The 13,752-nt window shown below is 48.1% G+C and overlaps 1 protein-coding gene across 1 annotated transcript; it reads right to left on the bottom strand.

The window, feature by feature from the left end:
* Positions 1–508: 508 nt before the first annotated feature.
* Positions 509–6,635, bottom strand: CUNH4orf54 (chromosome unknown C4orf54 homolog). The gene is made up of 3 exons (XM_078148163.1): positions 5,003–6,635; positions 4,450–4,968; positions 509–4,418 (listed from the first exon to the last, which is right to left on the bottom strand). The coding sequence occupies exons 1-3, from the start codon at positions 5,931–5,933 to the stop codon at positions 547–549; spliced, it is 5,322 nt and encodes a 1,773-aa protein (XP_078004289.1). The 5' UTR covers positions 5,934–6,635; the 3' UTR covers positions 509–546.
* Positions 6,636–13,752: the final 7,117 nt, after the last annotated feature.

Raw genomic sequence — 13,752 nt, 5'->3', positions numbered from 1 at the left:
ATGTATATATATGTGTATATATGTATAATATGTATTTGTGTGTGTGTGTGTGTGTGTGTGTATGTATAAAACTTCCAGTAAGAAATTCTGACTGCCAATGCAGATTTACCCTTTCAGTCTTGGAGAAGTGGCCACTAGAAATTTAGCTCCTGAGTAATTAGAATGGGATGGAATCTAACCTCCCTGAAATGCCCATATGGCAAAGATAGGACTCTCTCCCTCCACCCTGTGAACCCTAGTGCCCTAGCAATGGATTGTGTGTGTGCATATTTATATCCACACATATATACCATATATGTGTACATATAGTATATATGTACATAACTACTTCAATAAAATTGGTTTCCTTTGTAATTTTTTGTATTTTATTTCATACATTTAAAAAGATGATTCTGGGAAGGGCTTTACCAAACTCCCAAAGGGGGGGTCATGACGTAGTAAGAGGCTGAGAACCCCTGCTTTACAATTTATGAACTTCAAATAAATGGCATTTCAGAACTTACCAGGAGCTGCTTCTGTTTGTTTTCCCATAAATGTTTTTGCTCATCATCTGTGTTCCACCACGAAGCTCATGGTGGTACCATCAAAGGATGGGGGCGTGATGATCCTCGGCCCCAGTGGCTGTGAGGTGATGCTGATGACAGGCTTGCCGTGCACCTGGGCGAACCCCTTAGCGCCCACAAGCTGGGAGGTTGCAGTGGGGCCAGAAGCTGAAGTAGAGGAGGGAGGCTGGCCCATGGCAATAAAATACGGAGTCTCAGCAAAAGCCATTTCTCTGGAGGCTACCGCATCTTTGCCGGAGGGATCTCTAGTCATGGGAGAGAGCTCATTTCCTCCAGGAGTATGGGTGAGGGGCGTTGGCTGCAGGGCACTGGGGGCCAGTATTGGGGGCAGAAAGCCAGGGTAGATCATGTAGGTGGGGCCATAGGCACCAGGGCTCAAAGCTAAAGGAGGGACAGGGATTGACATGGGAGTCACTGCCTGCTGCTGGGAGGTCATGGGAACATCTACGTACTGCCCAGTCTCTGGATCAAATAGCCGCCTTGTCATGGGTTGAACTGGTGTATCTACCAGGTAGTACTGTCCAGTGGTCAGGTCTAGTAGCATCTTTCGCTGGGTTTGCTGAGGCTGTGGCTGCTGGAAGGGGTCCGTGGGACCTGGAGCTGCTGCTGCAGGGGGTGGGGCAGAGATGCCGGGAGGGGAGAAGCACAGTACCTGTGGTTGGGCCCCATGCAGGGTGAAAGGCAGTGACTGCTGGTGATAGACAGCTGTTGGGGGATGCTCAGGGCTCTGGGGTACTGCTGGGGCCGTGGTGGCCGGGTCCCGAGCATTGTCTATTTTATTGCGCCAGCTAGGCCGACTGACCCCACTGCTCTGGGCACCCTTGGCACTGTTGGGGACCTGGCTGCGGGCACTTAGGGGCGGCAGGCTGCACAGAGTGGCGGCAGAGGAAGTCACCGCTCCTGCTCTTCCAGTTACCTCAGCACCCCCCACGTTCCCTTTGACAGGGCTGCTCACGTAGTTCCCACTGTCACTGCTGGCAAAGTCCAAGCCCTTCTCCCCATCACTGCCATTTTTCTTGCTAGTGGTTTCAGTGGGCAGTGCCCGGGTGGCTGGAGAGATCTTTAAGGACCGGAGTCCCTGGGATTTGATCCCCTTTGCCATGGAAGAGCTTTCTTGGTGAGGCCCTTGAGGGAACTTGCCTGCGATCCCGCCTGCCACTACCGCTGTTTTCTGGGCACTTACTGTGAAGGTGTTTCGGTTGCTAGGTAAGGGAGGTAAAGGCTGCAGAGGTTGGGTCCTCTCCACGTCTTTGTGGGCTGGAGGAATGTAGAGAGATCGGGGCCTTTCCCTAGCCATGTTCTCAAAGGCTGCAGCCCGGGCGGACACACTCTCAGCATTGGGGTTGGAGTTTCTTCGCTGAAGGCGTTCTGGGGCCACCCCCCTCATGACCACACCGCTCTTCCCCCCTGGCCCTCGTTCTTCTACCTCGACCAATCTCTTGGCTGGCTTGCCTGCTTCCCCCCCATGGCCTTCGCGTTCTTCACTCTCAATGAGGGACAGCACGTGACTGTCAGTCATCATGGGCAGTGGGTCACTCTTGCGCTTCCATTCATGCCTATTGAAGCTATACAGCTCCTCCATGGATCTCACGGCTGCTGTGAGCTTCTCTAGGGCATTGCGTGTTGGCTTGGGGGCTTTGACTTCCTCCTTGACCTCTTCTTCTTTGGGCTTTTCTGGTGTCTTCTGTGCAGATGTCTTGGAGACAATCTTTAGTACAGGCAGGTGGGAACCGTGCTCGGTCTTATTGGGAGCAATGGTGGCCACAGGCAACCGACCAGATGCCCTGTGAACTAAGACTGTACCTTCTGGAGAAGACGAGGGAAGGGTCCTAGTGGCAGCTTTCCCCATGCTATCCCTTAGATCTCGGTCCACGCCTTCTTCTCTGTAGTTCGCTACGGCTTGGCACGTGATCACCATTGGGGACAGGGATCTGGGCGCGCTGCCGCCTGCAGAGAGCTGCCTGGGTTTCGGTCCCGAGGTTCCCTGTTCAGGGGTCACACTTCCTTTATCACTGCTTTCCCCAGATCCTTTGATCAATTTCCTGACGTCTCTCACCTGGTGGAGCGGCCCTTGTGTTTTGGATTTGTCCCTCACATCCCGTACCTGGAACTGGGGCACCTTTTCCAAGCTGTCCCCCCTGAAAAGTTTCTGCTGCGATCTGTTGTTGTCCTCGATGGTCTTAAAAAGGGTTGAAGTGCTGCTGCCTGCCAGCTTCGGGGTGAGTAACTTGGCTATATTAAAGTCGGCACTGGGCTCCTGCACGCTGCCCAGGCGGATCTTGATTTCAGGGACCTTGGGTTTGATCACAGCTGTGGAGGCAGCCTGGGCCGGAGGATATTTAGTGGCCTGTTTTCCTGGCTGCTTGTCTTTGGGAGTGTGCTGGATGTTGGGGACGAAGAGTCGGGACATGATTGTTGACTTGCCGGCCGATATCTCTCCAAGGTCAGCCTTCCAGTCCCCACCTTTGGAGAGCTTCAGTTTCCGGATGGGGGCCTTCTCCTCCAGTTTCTCAGCCTCCCTCTCTTTCCAGGACCTAAACGCGCTGTTCTGGCTGCGAAGGAAGATGCCCTTGACAGTTTCAGAGGCGCTCTTCTTAATTCCACACACCTCTTCCGGGCGGTGGTCAGTAAAGGGTCTGCTGGATCCAGCACTGCTTTCCCGGGGAGCACTTGCTTGAAAAACTGGAGATTTGTCTTCTGGAGTGTCCCCACCAGCATCGGAGACACTGACCACTGTGTAGTCCGAACTGGCCTCTGAGTAGTGGGAACTCTGTCTTTGCAGGCCCTTCTCGGGGGGCTTCTCCCAACCCGAAGAGTCCTCGGGCTCCCTGGAGGAGCCAGGGGGCTTCTTGTGAGACGTGTCCGAGACTTGCCCCCGCTCCATTTTGAACTCCTGCTCCCTCTGCATCTTCTTGGAGATGACATTTTTGAGAAGACTGGAAGCAAACTTGGACTTTTTCTGTGTCCCTTCTGCCCGAGAGGAAGGCTTGCTGCTTTCCGAGGCCTCCGAGCCATCATCTGTGTAAACTGACCCCGGGGCCTTGGCACCTTTTTTCATCGACCCAGCAACAGAACTCGCTTTGCTCTCGCTGCGTAAATTTAGTGTCTCCAAAAGGGTGACGACTCGTGAGCCACTTTGGACCTGCTTCTGGAAGCACAAGGGTGTCTCCACGTGGGTGATCTCCCCATCTACCTTGCTGACCACAAACTCCAGGGCCTTGGTCTGAGACTTCTTTGACTGGACATAGAGTTGGTCTGCAGAGGTCCTGGCCCCAGCACCCTTCCTCAGCCCTGCAGCTACAGACGCAGCGCTGTTCTTCAGGAGGCTCTGCTCCACCCTGGCCCCGAGACCCCCGCATTTTAAATCCAAGAAGGTCGACCAGCGGCCAAAGCCGACGTCGGAGAGGGCTGTGGAGGAAGCTCTGGAGCTAATGTTAAGGGCCTCAAAGTAAGGGTAAGCCAGGCTCCGGAAGGCTCGGGATGTCAGGTTACGCACCTCTTTATCTGCGTCGTCCAACTCGCTGACCGCGCTGGACGCCCCACTCGAGTAATCCACCAGCTCCTTCGCCCGGATGGCCCCACACCTGGTCTGCAGGCGGGCAGGTACGGCAATAAATTTCTTTGCATGGTCTTGAGGTGTTGCTGCAGCTGGGTGCGGCTTGGGCAAACTTGAACTGTGTTCAGCAGCTGAGGAGACTCGGAGGCTCATTTCGCCTTCATGCTTGGCAGCGTGAATAATGTTTTGCTTTGCCCGCACGTTGCTAGGCTCATTTATAGCCCGGGAAGTTGGTTTGATTGATAGGCGGATCTGGCCTGGAGCGTTCCCACAGCTGCTTGGGGCTGCTGCTGCTGCTGCTGCTGCTGCGGCTGCTGCTGCTGCTGCTGCTGGAGCTGCCTTCTGGGGCTCGCCTGGGGGGCTCACACGGGGGGGTGGCAGCAGCGGCAGTATCAGTGTCACTTTCAGAGAGGGTGCTGCCCACTTCAGTGCTGCTGGTGTCACGGCCATCGCTGGCCATGGTTGCGTGCCCTGGCTCGCTGCTGATGGGGGTGGGAGACCTGGTGGCACTGGTGCTCGGGCCAGTGCTCAGGTAGCAGCTGTCTTCGGTCGGGGTGGTGTTGTCCCCGGGGGTCTCATCGCTACCACCAAAGGAAGCGTAATCAACGAATGAGTAGATCACGTTGTTGTCTTCGAAGTCCCAGCGAGAGGCCAAGCCGAGGTCAAAGTCCGTGTCCTGTTCGACTTCACTCAGCTGGATCTCATGGGTGGTGATGTAGTGGGCCTCCTCATTCGGTGGGGGGTGGCCGCAACCCTGGGACTTGGCAGGGGTGGCCCTGAATCCTGCCGGGCCTCCTCTTCCTGCCCCTCCTCTTGCTTTTCTTCCTTCTCGCGCTCTGGGCTGGTGGGCTGGGTTGTAATCCTCGGGGGCAGCTGGGCTCACGGTCACTGCCCTCACCGCTCTCACTCTCGAAACCTAAGGAAGAAGACGATGAGGCCGGACCACCAACGGATGTGGTCGTGTCGTCCAGGTGGGGGGAGCAGGCTTCCTCTACCTTGTCCGCTGGGGACAAGAAGGCAGAGGAGGAGAGAGAAGAAAAGGACTTGGGCCCCCCATGGCTGCAGGAGGGTTGGAAGCCAGCCAGTTCCGAGGAGGTAGGAATCTGGGGGGTGGGGGCAGTGGACTCATCCCGGGGGCTGCTAGCTGTGCTCTGCGGGCTCCCGGGGTCACCCACTAGCGTTAAGTTCAAAGGCCCAGGGCTTTCTCTGGCTGCTCCAGCGGGGCCACAGATCTCCACATATTTTGCTTCCCCGGATGGCTTTGCAGGCTTCAGCTGCTGCTGTTGCTTGAGGTCTTGGCTGCCTCGGCTGCTGCCCTCCCCATCCACGATCTCACTCAGTTTGGGCTGCTTCACCGGGTCAGGAGTGGTCACTTCCATAATGATCCCTTCCTCAGGCCGCAGTGACAGCAGGAGACAGTGGCGAGAGCTGAAGGTGTCTTGGATCCTACTCTGGCCCCCTCTGAGACCAAGAGTTGCCTGGAGATGGGACCCACGTGCCTGGACTGGCCCCCCAGCTGGGGACGCTTCTGCCGCTGATACCAGCTTCAACTTCTTCAGCCCCTGTGGCGGGGCCTGGGCAAACCCAAGGGAGATGGGAAGGCCCCTGGATGGGGTGGCGGAGGTGGCCCCAGTGGTCTGCGCTGGGGGGGCTGCTGCTCCTGCCGTGACAGCTGCCAAGGTCTTGAAGCTGAGCTTTCCCTTACGGTTGTTGGCTTGGCACTGTCCGCAGCTAGGAGACTGAATGCCATTGGTAACAGAAGGAGCAGCATCTGTAGCCCGACAGGGAGACACCCAGAAATGAAGGGAAAGCATGTGTTCTTGTGTAGCCTTGTCCAGGTCCTGAATGGGGTGAGAGAGGTTCACGTCATTCCAGAAATATTTTTAGTGTCCAGTCTCCAGGCACACTGAAACCAAACTTCTGGATGGAGAGGAGAGGTTCCACAGACAATTCTGAGAGAGATAGAGACAGAGAGACAGAAAAACTGAGAGACTGAGACAGAAACAGAGACAGAGAGATAATAGAGGATTGGGAGTGGGGAGTGTGATAGAGGGGAACCATATGTTTTAATTCAAAATAATCAGAATTGGCTATAACCTCTACTTTAGATGGGTTGAGGAAATAGTAAATTATCCTTCCACTTTTCCACCTCTTTCACCCCTCAAAGACCCAAGTTAACGGGACTTTTCTCTTTCTCTCTCCCAATTTTTCATTGCATCTCTTTAATGTCACATTCTTCATGCACAGGAATTCTGGAAAAGTTTCAAGATTTCCCTTGTGCTGAGAAGTGGCATAAGTTTCTCTTCGAAAGTCATCCAATTCCTCTTAGGAACAGCTGAAGAGGATGCATTCTGGCAATATAATTGTTAACAGGGGAAAGGATCCTTTTCCACATACCCCAAAGTTACCCTCTCTAACCTTCCCCCCTGAACTCCCAGTACTTTTTGGAAGGTCTCATTTAGCATCTTCTTAGAGCCAATAAAAAGGACAAAGGTATATTTTTCACAGAACTAGAAAGTGAGGTTTTTATAAAACTTTACTAATATAGCCACTAAGGTGGAGAAATTGGAAAGGGTTGAGGGCAGAAATGGGCACTCGACCTCCATTCCCCCAACAAAAGTTTCCAAAGGTCTCCAAATTTGTGAAACTGTGGCCAGACAATAAGCCCCTAATTAAATATAGCCTCAGCTGCAGTCCCTGATTAGATTACACTGGCCTTCCTCCAGTGTTTCAGGGCATGGAATCAAAAGACACTCCAGAACGATGAAGTTTTTACCCTTCGTCAGTCCCATGTAGCTTGGAGGGAGGTTCAAAGAGGAAACACAACCCAGCAGCATACCCTCAGGAAGTGAAGCCCAAATCCCAGCTCACTGGCTTGGAGTTTCATCCATTCAGTCCACGAAGTGGTCTGGGAAGAAGGATGGTTCAGCCAGAGATCTGGGCTCTTTGCTGGTGATCGATCGCTGAAGCAGCTCCCCTGCTTGTGATCTGTAGACATCCACAGCTCTTGTATTTTGTGAAGATCAAATCCTCTTCATCTGCCAGGACCTTACTTCCCCACTATACATAGGCTATGTGTCACTTATGCTGATGGAATAAAGCCCTATTTTAAACATCTCCATTTGTGGGAAGCAAAAATAACATCATCAACCATTCCCTTGAAACAAGAATGTCACACCCACACACAAAAATGTTCTTCCCTCTGGATCCAGGCGTGGGCAGACAGGGAGTGGGGTGCCTAATGCCACCTGAAGGATATACCTTCCAAAGTAGGTGTCTAAAAGAACAACCTTAATGGTCTCTTCCACACTGGCTTTTTGCCAAGAGCATAATGAGAGATCAAGAAAATAAACAATCCCAGTGTGATACAAAGCTATTAAAGATGCTTCTTCCAAATCCCTACATCCATTTTTCAGCCTCTTATGTACAGACGTTAATATTTATTGATGCATACTCTCCTACCAGGGCCAGAACTAGCATAGAAAGACCATGGTATCAACATTTAGAAGGAGCGAAATAAAATAATGATTTTTAAATTGGGCAATTAAAATTATTATAGCTACAACTTAACAGTACTTTCACTCCTTCAGCATCACAGAAACTAGTTAGCAAGAAGACTTATTTAAAATCTCCAGTTGATGGGGGCAGCCAGGTGACGCAGTGAATAGAGCACCAGCCCTGGATTCAGGAGGACCTGAATTCAAATCTGGCCTCAGATACATAACACTTACTAGCTGTGTGACCCTGGGCAAGTCACTTAACCCCCATTGCCCAACCAAAAAACAAACAAACAAACAAACAAACAATAGAATCTCCAGCTGAGTCCTGCTTCTCCCCAGATGAAAGCCTTCCCTTTAATGGTCTTCCCACATTCCGGGGTCTCCCCCAACATTGGCTGGTGTCAATGGGCCTCCATATTGCTATTAGTAGGTTGTGTCCAGGAACCTCCCCAACTAGGAAGCTGGTGTCCTAGGCTCTTCCACTTTGATTATTTTGAGGATATATGTAGGACTCTTGTACCAATTGCCAAAATGCCTATTTACATATCTGAGCCCCACCTGGAAAGATTACACACCTCTGCAGGGCACCAAAACAGCTGATCAACAATGAAAATTTTAGTCAGTCAACTTATTTGACAACAAACAACATACAACTAATGGGGCTAATTTTTTCCTTTAATTGATCAAATTAATCACTGAGAGTTTAGGCAAATACTTTGGTTTCTTAGGACTATCGGGTATATTCAATGTCTGGTTTCCTCTTTAAGGGTTTCCCTTCCCCTCACCCAAGGGTATGATTATACTTGGGCTCTGAGGGACATATTGCTTTTTTTTTTTTAACAGATGACATTTTTATTTTATTTTATTTTTAGTTTATGGAATGAAACAAGCATTTCCATAACATAATACAATAAAAAAATGTACATGAAACTACAAGTCTACTATGCACTACTTGCTATACTTTTAAATACAGAACAAAATTATCATGTAAATTTTTTTCTTTTTTTTCCTGCCTTCCCCCTCTCCCTCTCCCCCCTTGCCTTAGAGATACTTATTGAGTTTTCTTATTCTTCCACTTAAAAGTACTTAGGAAAACCAGGACTGCTACTCCTCAGTGTCCAAAGAATTTGTCTTCTCACTTTCTACTTCTCACTGCCTAGCATTCGATCATTAAATTACAGCTAGAAGGGACCTTTAAGGTCCTTTGGTCCACTCCCCTCATTTTATAGATGATGAAAATGAAGCCCAGATAGGCTAAATGGCCTGCCTGAGGTCACAAAGGTAATTAAGCTTTGAACTTAGGTCCTCTAGTTCTTCTCCTGTTACTTCTCAATGTTTCAACATATTTTGCTGGCAAACTATATGACAAATATATCAGATTCCCTGATCTGTAGTTTAAGACATAAATGCCTCATCTTTGAGCCCCACAAAGCCATCACCTCGATCTTGTTCTCAGCTCTGATCAAAGCTGCCCCATGGAGCAGACGTCATAGGAAAGGGATCCTTACCTCCACCACTCTGAGTAGCTCCTTCTTGTTGATTTTCAGTTGTGTATGATTCTGCATGAGCCCGAGGACCATAGCATGCCGATACTGTCTGTGGGGTTTTCTTGTCAAAGACACTGGAGTGGTTTACCATTTTCTTCTCCCGTGGATTAAGGCAAACAGAGGTTAAGTGACTTGCCCAAGTGTCTAAGGTCCAATTTGAATTCAGGTCTTCCTGGCTAGGGGCCAGAACTCTATCCAGTCTCTCCTTTCTCACTCCAATCTAAATATATTACCAGAAAATAAGAACAAATCTTGAGTGGAAATCTTCTTGTGAATGGAAGCAACTTCCAGAGATAATTTTTAATAAAAACATGAAAGCTATTAAAAACAACAATGGTAGGTGATCAACAAATTACAATGAAATTGAATGAGACTGTCCAGGGAAAAGGGTCACACCCCACTCACTTCCCATCCATGTTAGAAGTCAGTGGCCACGTAAGTTACTTTGTTGATATTGCTGGAATACTTCCCAGTCACCCAGGGCAGTGAGAACACTTTCTTCTTCAACATTCCTACGGTCATTTTTGACAGATGAGCTCAAAGATTGCTTACCTGATCTCAACTCTTGAGCAATTAGTAGTGACAAATGTCACTAATGTTAACTAATGTTGCGTAGACTCCATGAATGAAGCAAAGTTCACTCTTTGGATAGCTCTGTGTGGGAACTGAAAGAGAGTAACAAAGGGGGTGATTCAGATATATTATTTTTAACCGCTCATGGAGTATTCTGTGGTATTACCTGTCAACCTTGCAAGACACATCAGAATATGTAAACAGCGAAGTGATTAAAGAAATTAAGAATGACAGCTGGGCCATCATCTAATAAAAGATGGTGAATGTATCCATAATTTAGAATGTAGAGCTTGAAGGTCATCTAATCCAATCCTTTACACTTTTACTGATGGGGAAACTGAGGTACAAAGAAGGGCAGCTAGGTGTCAAAATACAGTGAAAGACCTGGAGTCAGAAAGACCTGAGTTCAAATCCTATCTCACCTACTAATGACTCTGAGCAGGTCATTTAATCCCTTTTTGCCTCAGTTTCCTCATTTGTAAAATGGGGATAATAAAAGCCATAGGCCTAACTCCAGGGTTGTAATGAGAATAAAATGAGATGATATTTGTAAATTGCAAAGCTTAAAGCTCTAGATAATTATTATTATTATTATTATTATTGTTGCCCAGTGTCACACACACACAACTAGTATGTAGAATCATAGAACTAGAAGGTACCTTGGAGGTCACCTAGTCCAGCTCCCATGATGCACAGATGAGAAAACTTAGGCTCAAGTTGCTTAAGTGACCTGCCCATCACCACATAAGCAATAATCATTAAAAAAAAAATTTTAATGGGGGCAGCTAGGTGGCACAGTGGGTAGAGCACCAGCCCTGGAGTCAGGAGGACCTGAGTTCAGATTCAGCCTCAGACACATAATACTCACTAATGGTTGACTCTGGGCAGGTCACTTAACCTCAATTGCCTCACCAAAAAAAAAAAAAAGGATTAAAAATAATCATCAGGGGCATAATTTCAGATCTCTGTGTTCCTCTGACTCTAGAGTATTTTTCCCATTGTTCCAAAAGAACCAGGATTTGAAACCATTTCCTCTGACTCTAAATCCAATCATTGTTTCACCTCACCAAACAAGGGCTGCAATGTCAAAGGCACGTTGGATCCCAGAACTCCCATTCATTTTCTCCATTAGCAAATCTCAGACCTTGACTTGCTGGTCAACCCTTTTGGGAGGGGGGGGGCAGGGGAGAGGCACCCCTTTATACCTGGAGCTCCAGAATGCAGTCTTCTTTTGCACTCTAACTCCCTGAAAGTAGCATACACGCTACCTCAGCTTTTAAAGGGTTTTATTACTACATAGTATAGGAAAACATACAAGGCATTAAAGTAACAGGCATGTGGCAAAAGAACTCAAACAGTGAATTAACCCTGGCCCTCCAAGCAAACATAAAAAGAAGTTCTGACTTCCATTTGACTAAGAGAACCGAAGCCAGACGACAGGATCTCCTTCTCCTGCCCTCCTTCATTCCTTAAAACTTCTCAGCAATGGTGCCTGCTCTAACGATCCAGTCACAAGGGAAGAGTTATGAGGCTCATATATCTGCCTGTAGACTCGATCTCCTTCCTGCTCTCCCCAGGACCCTGCTCCAGCAGCCATCCTTTGCCTCTTAAAATGCCAACTTGTCAGCAACAACTCATCAAATTTTCCTTAAATACCTACTCAGTTGCCAGGCTCAGTGATAGGGCTTGGAGAATACAAATTTAAACAAAATCAGTTTTTGCCCTCCAGGATCTTGTATTCTATCCAGAGAGATTCATTTTATTATCCTCAAGGATCTCCTGTTTTATTCTAGCTGGATTTACACAGTTGATACCAGATGCATACAAAGTCAATACACAGTCATTTGGGGGTTGAGGAGGGTGTGCTAACAACTGTGGGGAATCAGGAAAGGCCTGGTGTTGGAGGTGGCATTTGGGGTGCACTTTGAAGAAACTGAAGATTCCAAAAACTGGATGTTAGGAGTGAGAGCATTCCAGGCACAAGTTCAGAAATAGAGAAGGGAGCAGTGATAAAGCCCTTGGCTGGAATACAGATTGTGTTGAGAGGGGTATAATGTAAAATAAATTGAGAAATATAGGTTGGAGCCAGATCATGGTGGACTTAAAAGACCCGTTGAAAGTTATGTTGACTCAGTATCCCCTCGTTCCCAACCCTGCTCATCAACCAGTGTTGGGGGAGACCCTGGTGGGGAAAGAGACACCAAGTCTGCAGCTTTCTGCATCACCTGCGTCACCTGTTCTTGCTACCTTGGGGAGGAACTGAGATGCAAGGACTTTTTCTGAACTGGACCTGTCTGGATTGTCTTAAAGTGATCTATGAAAACTGGCCCCACTTTGAAGCCATCATCCATGGGTCGGTCAATGTATTGCCTCCTTGACTTACTTATAATAAACTCCTCTAAATTCTCTTTGTCCTGAGTTTGGCCTCACTAATCAGAAAGAAAGCCCAAAGGAAAAATTTCCCTTTCAACAGACAAAAAAATAAATGTACATTTTCTTCTGAAGGCAAAAGATGATCATGGAAGCATTTCAAGGAGAAACTGACACGGTCAGCTTGTGCGTTAAGAATATCAATTTTGGAGCTATGTCGAGGATGAATCAGGGGAGGGAACCTAGATGCTGGCAGATTAATGAGGGGCTGCTGCTTCAGTAGTTCAGTAAAATCAGCCCTGAGGCTTGCTAAGGGAAGGGCATAAATGAGAATTATGATATCCTCACATAGGTATCCCTTGGAGTAGATGACCTCCTAAGTGGTCTTCAGATTCTGATAGCCTGCAATTATTTTTTTTTGGGAGGTAAGTGCAGATAGTAAGTGAAGGCATCAATGTAAATAACTTTATCCAGAAGTTTGGCAGTGAAAGAAAAAGACCAAGATAGGATGGTCTACATGTGGGAAAGAAGGGATTTTTTTTTTCAGGACAGAGGAGACTGGAAAAGAGTCCCAGAAGAAGGAAAGACATATAATAGTAGTAGGAATGAATGAATGAAAGTATATTGATTAAACAGCACTACATGTAAGGGGAGAGAAAGGAGCAGATAACAAGTATGTCATGGAGAGAAAAATCAAAAAAACTTAGCAGCTCGCTGGTTTGGAGGGCTTAGGGAAAGTGAAGCTATCTTTAGTACAATTGTGGCTGCTGTTGCTACTATATTCATGCCAGGGAGGTTTTAACCCTTTCATAACTGGAATTCCACCCTTAGGACCCATTATCTTAAACAGCAATGGCTGCTGCTGCCCCATTATTTCAGGCAGGCCCTAGTCATGGTTCACTTCACTCCCTACTCCTTGGCATCTTCTGCGCACACACACACACACACACACACACACACACACACACACACACACTTCCTCTGAATGGGAATCGAAAAGTGCTGATTAAATAGACATTGAAAATGGGTTACTGGGGTACAAGGGTTAGTTAACATTGGTGAGAATGGTTGTGTTGCTTTGCATGGTTTGTTTATTTATTTATTTTAAAATTTTTGACCAGGAAAACAGGCCATTCTCTGCCTCTGTTCTTATTAAGCCTTAATCACTGAATGGGGGTTGCCTCAGTTAAAGTGAAACCTGTTAAAGATATTAGCTTGAAAAGGCCAAGGTCTCCCACTGCTTCCTGGGCCATCTCTAGTCATCCTGATCCATTTCTGGCCCCTGGACTCAAATGGTTCCAGAGGAGAAAGTGAGGCTGGTGACTTTACACAGCCCTGCCTCCCTTAAAATCCAATTCACTTGTGTCATGGCATCACCTCCCTGATGTCACAGTCCTCATCGAGAGCTAAGGATGAACAATGCCTTTGATTCTGGGAGGTATGTATTAAGCTACTCCCTGGTGTCCTCACTCACCATCCTGGTAACTTCCTAGATTAAAATACCCCCCCTCCACACACACACACCCCAGCCACATCATCTGTGTAGGCCCTCCCGGTATGGAAACCCTTCCCATTTGTAGACATGTGGTCTCCCCTTCCCCCTCCCCGATTAGAATGTAAACTTCTTAAGGGTGGAGATTGAT

Source organism: Phascolarctos cinereus, unplaced genomic scaffold (assembly GCF_003287225.1).
Source record: "Phascolarctos cinereus isolate Bilbo 61053 unplaced genomic scaffold, phaCin_HiC Scaffold_9;HRSCAF=440, whole genome shotgun sequence".
NCBI lineage: Eukaryota > Metazoa > Chordata > Mammalia > Diprotodontia > Phascolarctidae > Phascolarctos > Phascolarctos cinereus.
The sequence above is the reverse complement of the archived record's forward strand: the minus strand, read 5'-3'. Positions and strand labels throughout refer to the sequence as shown.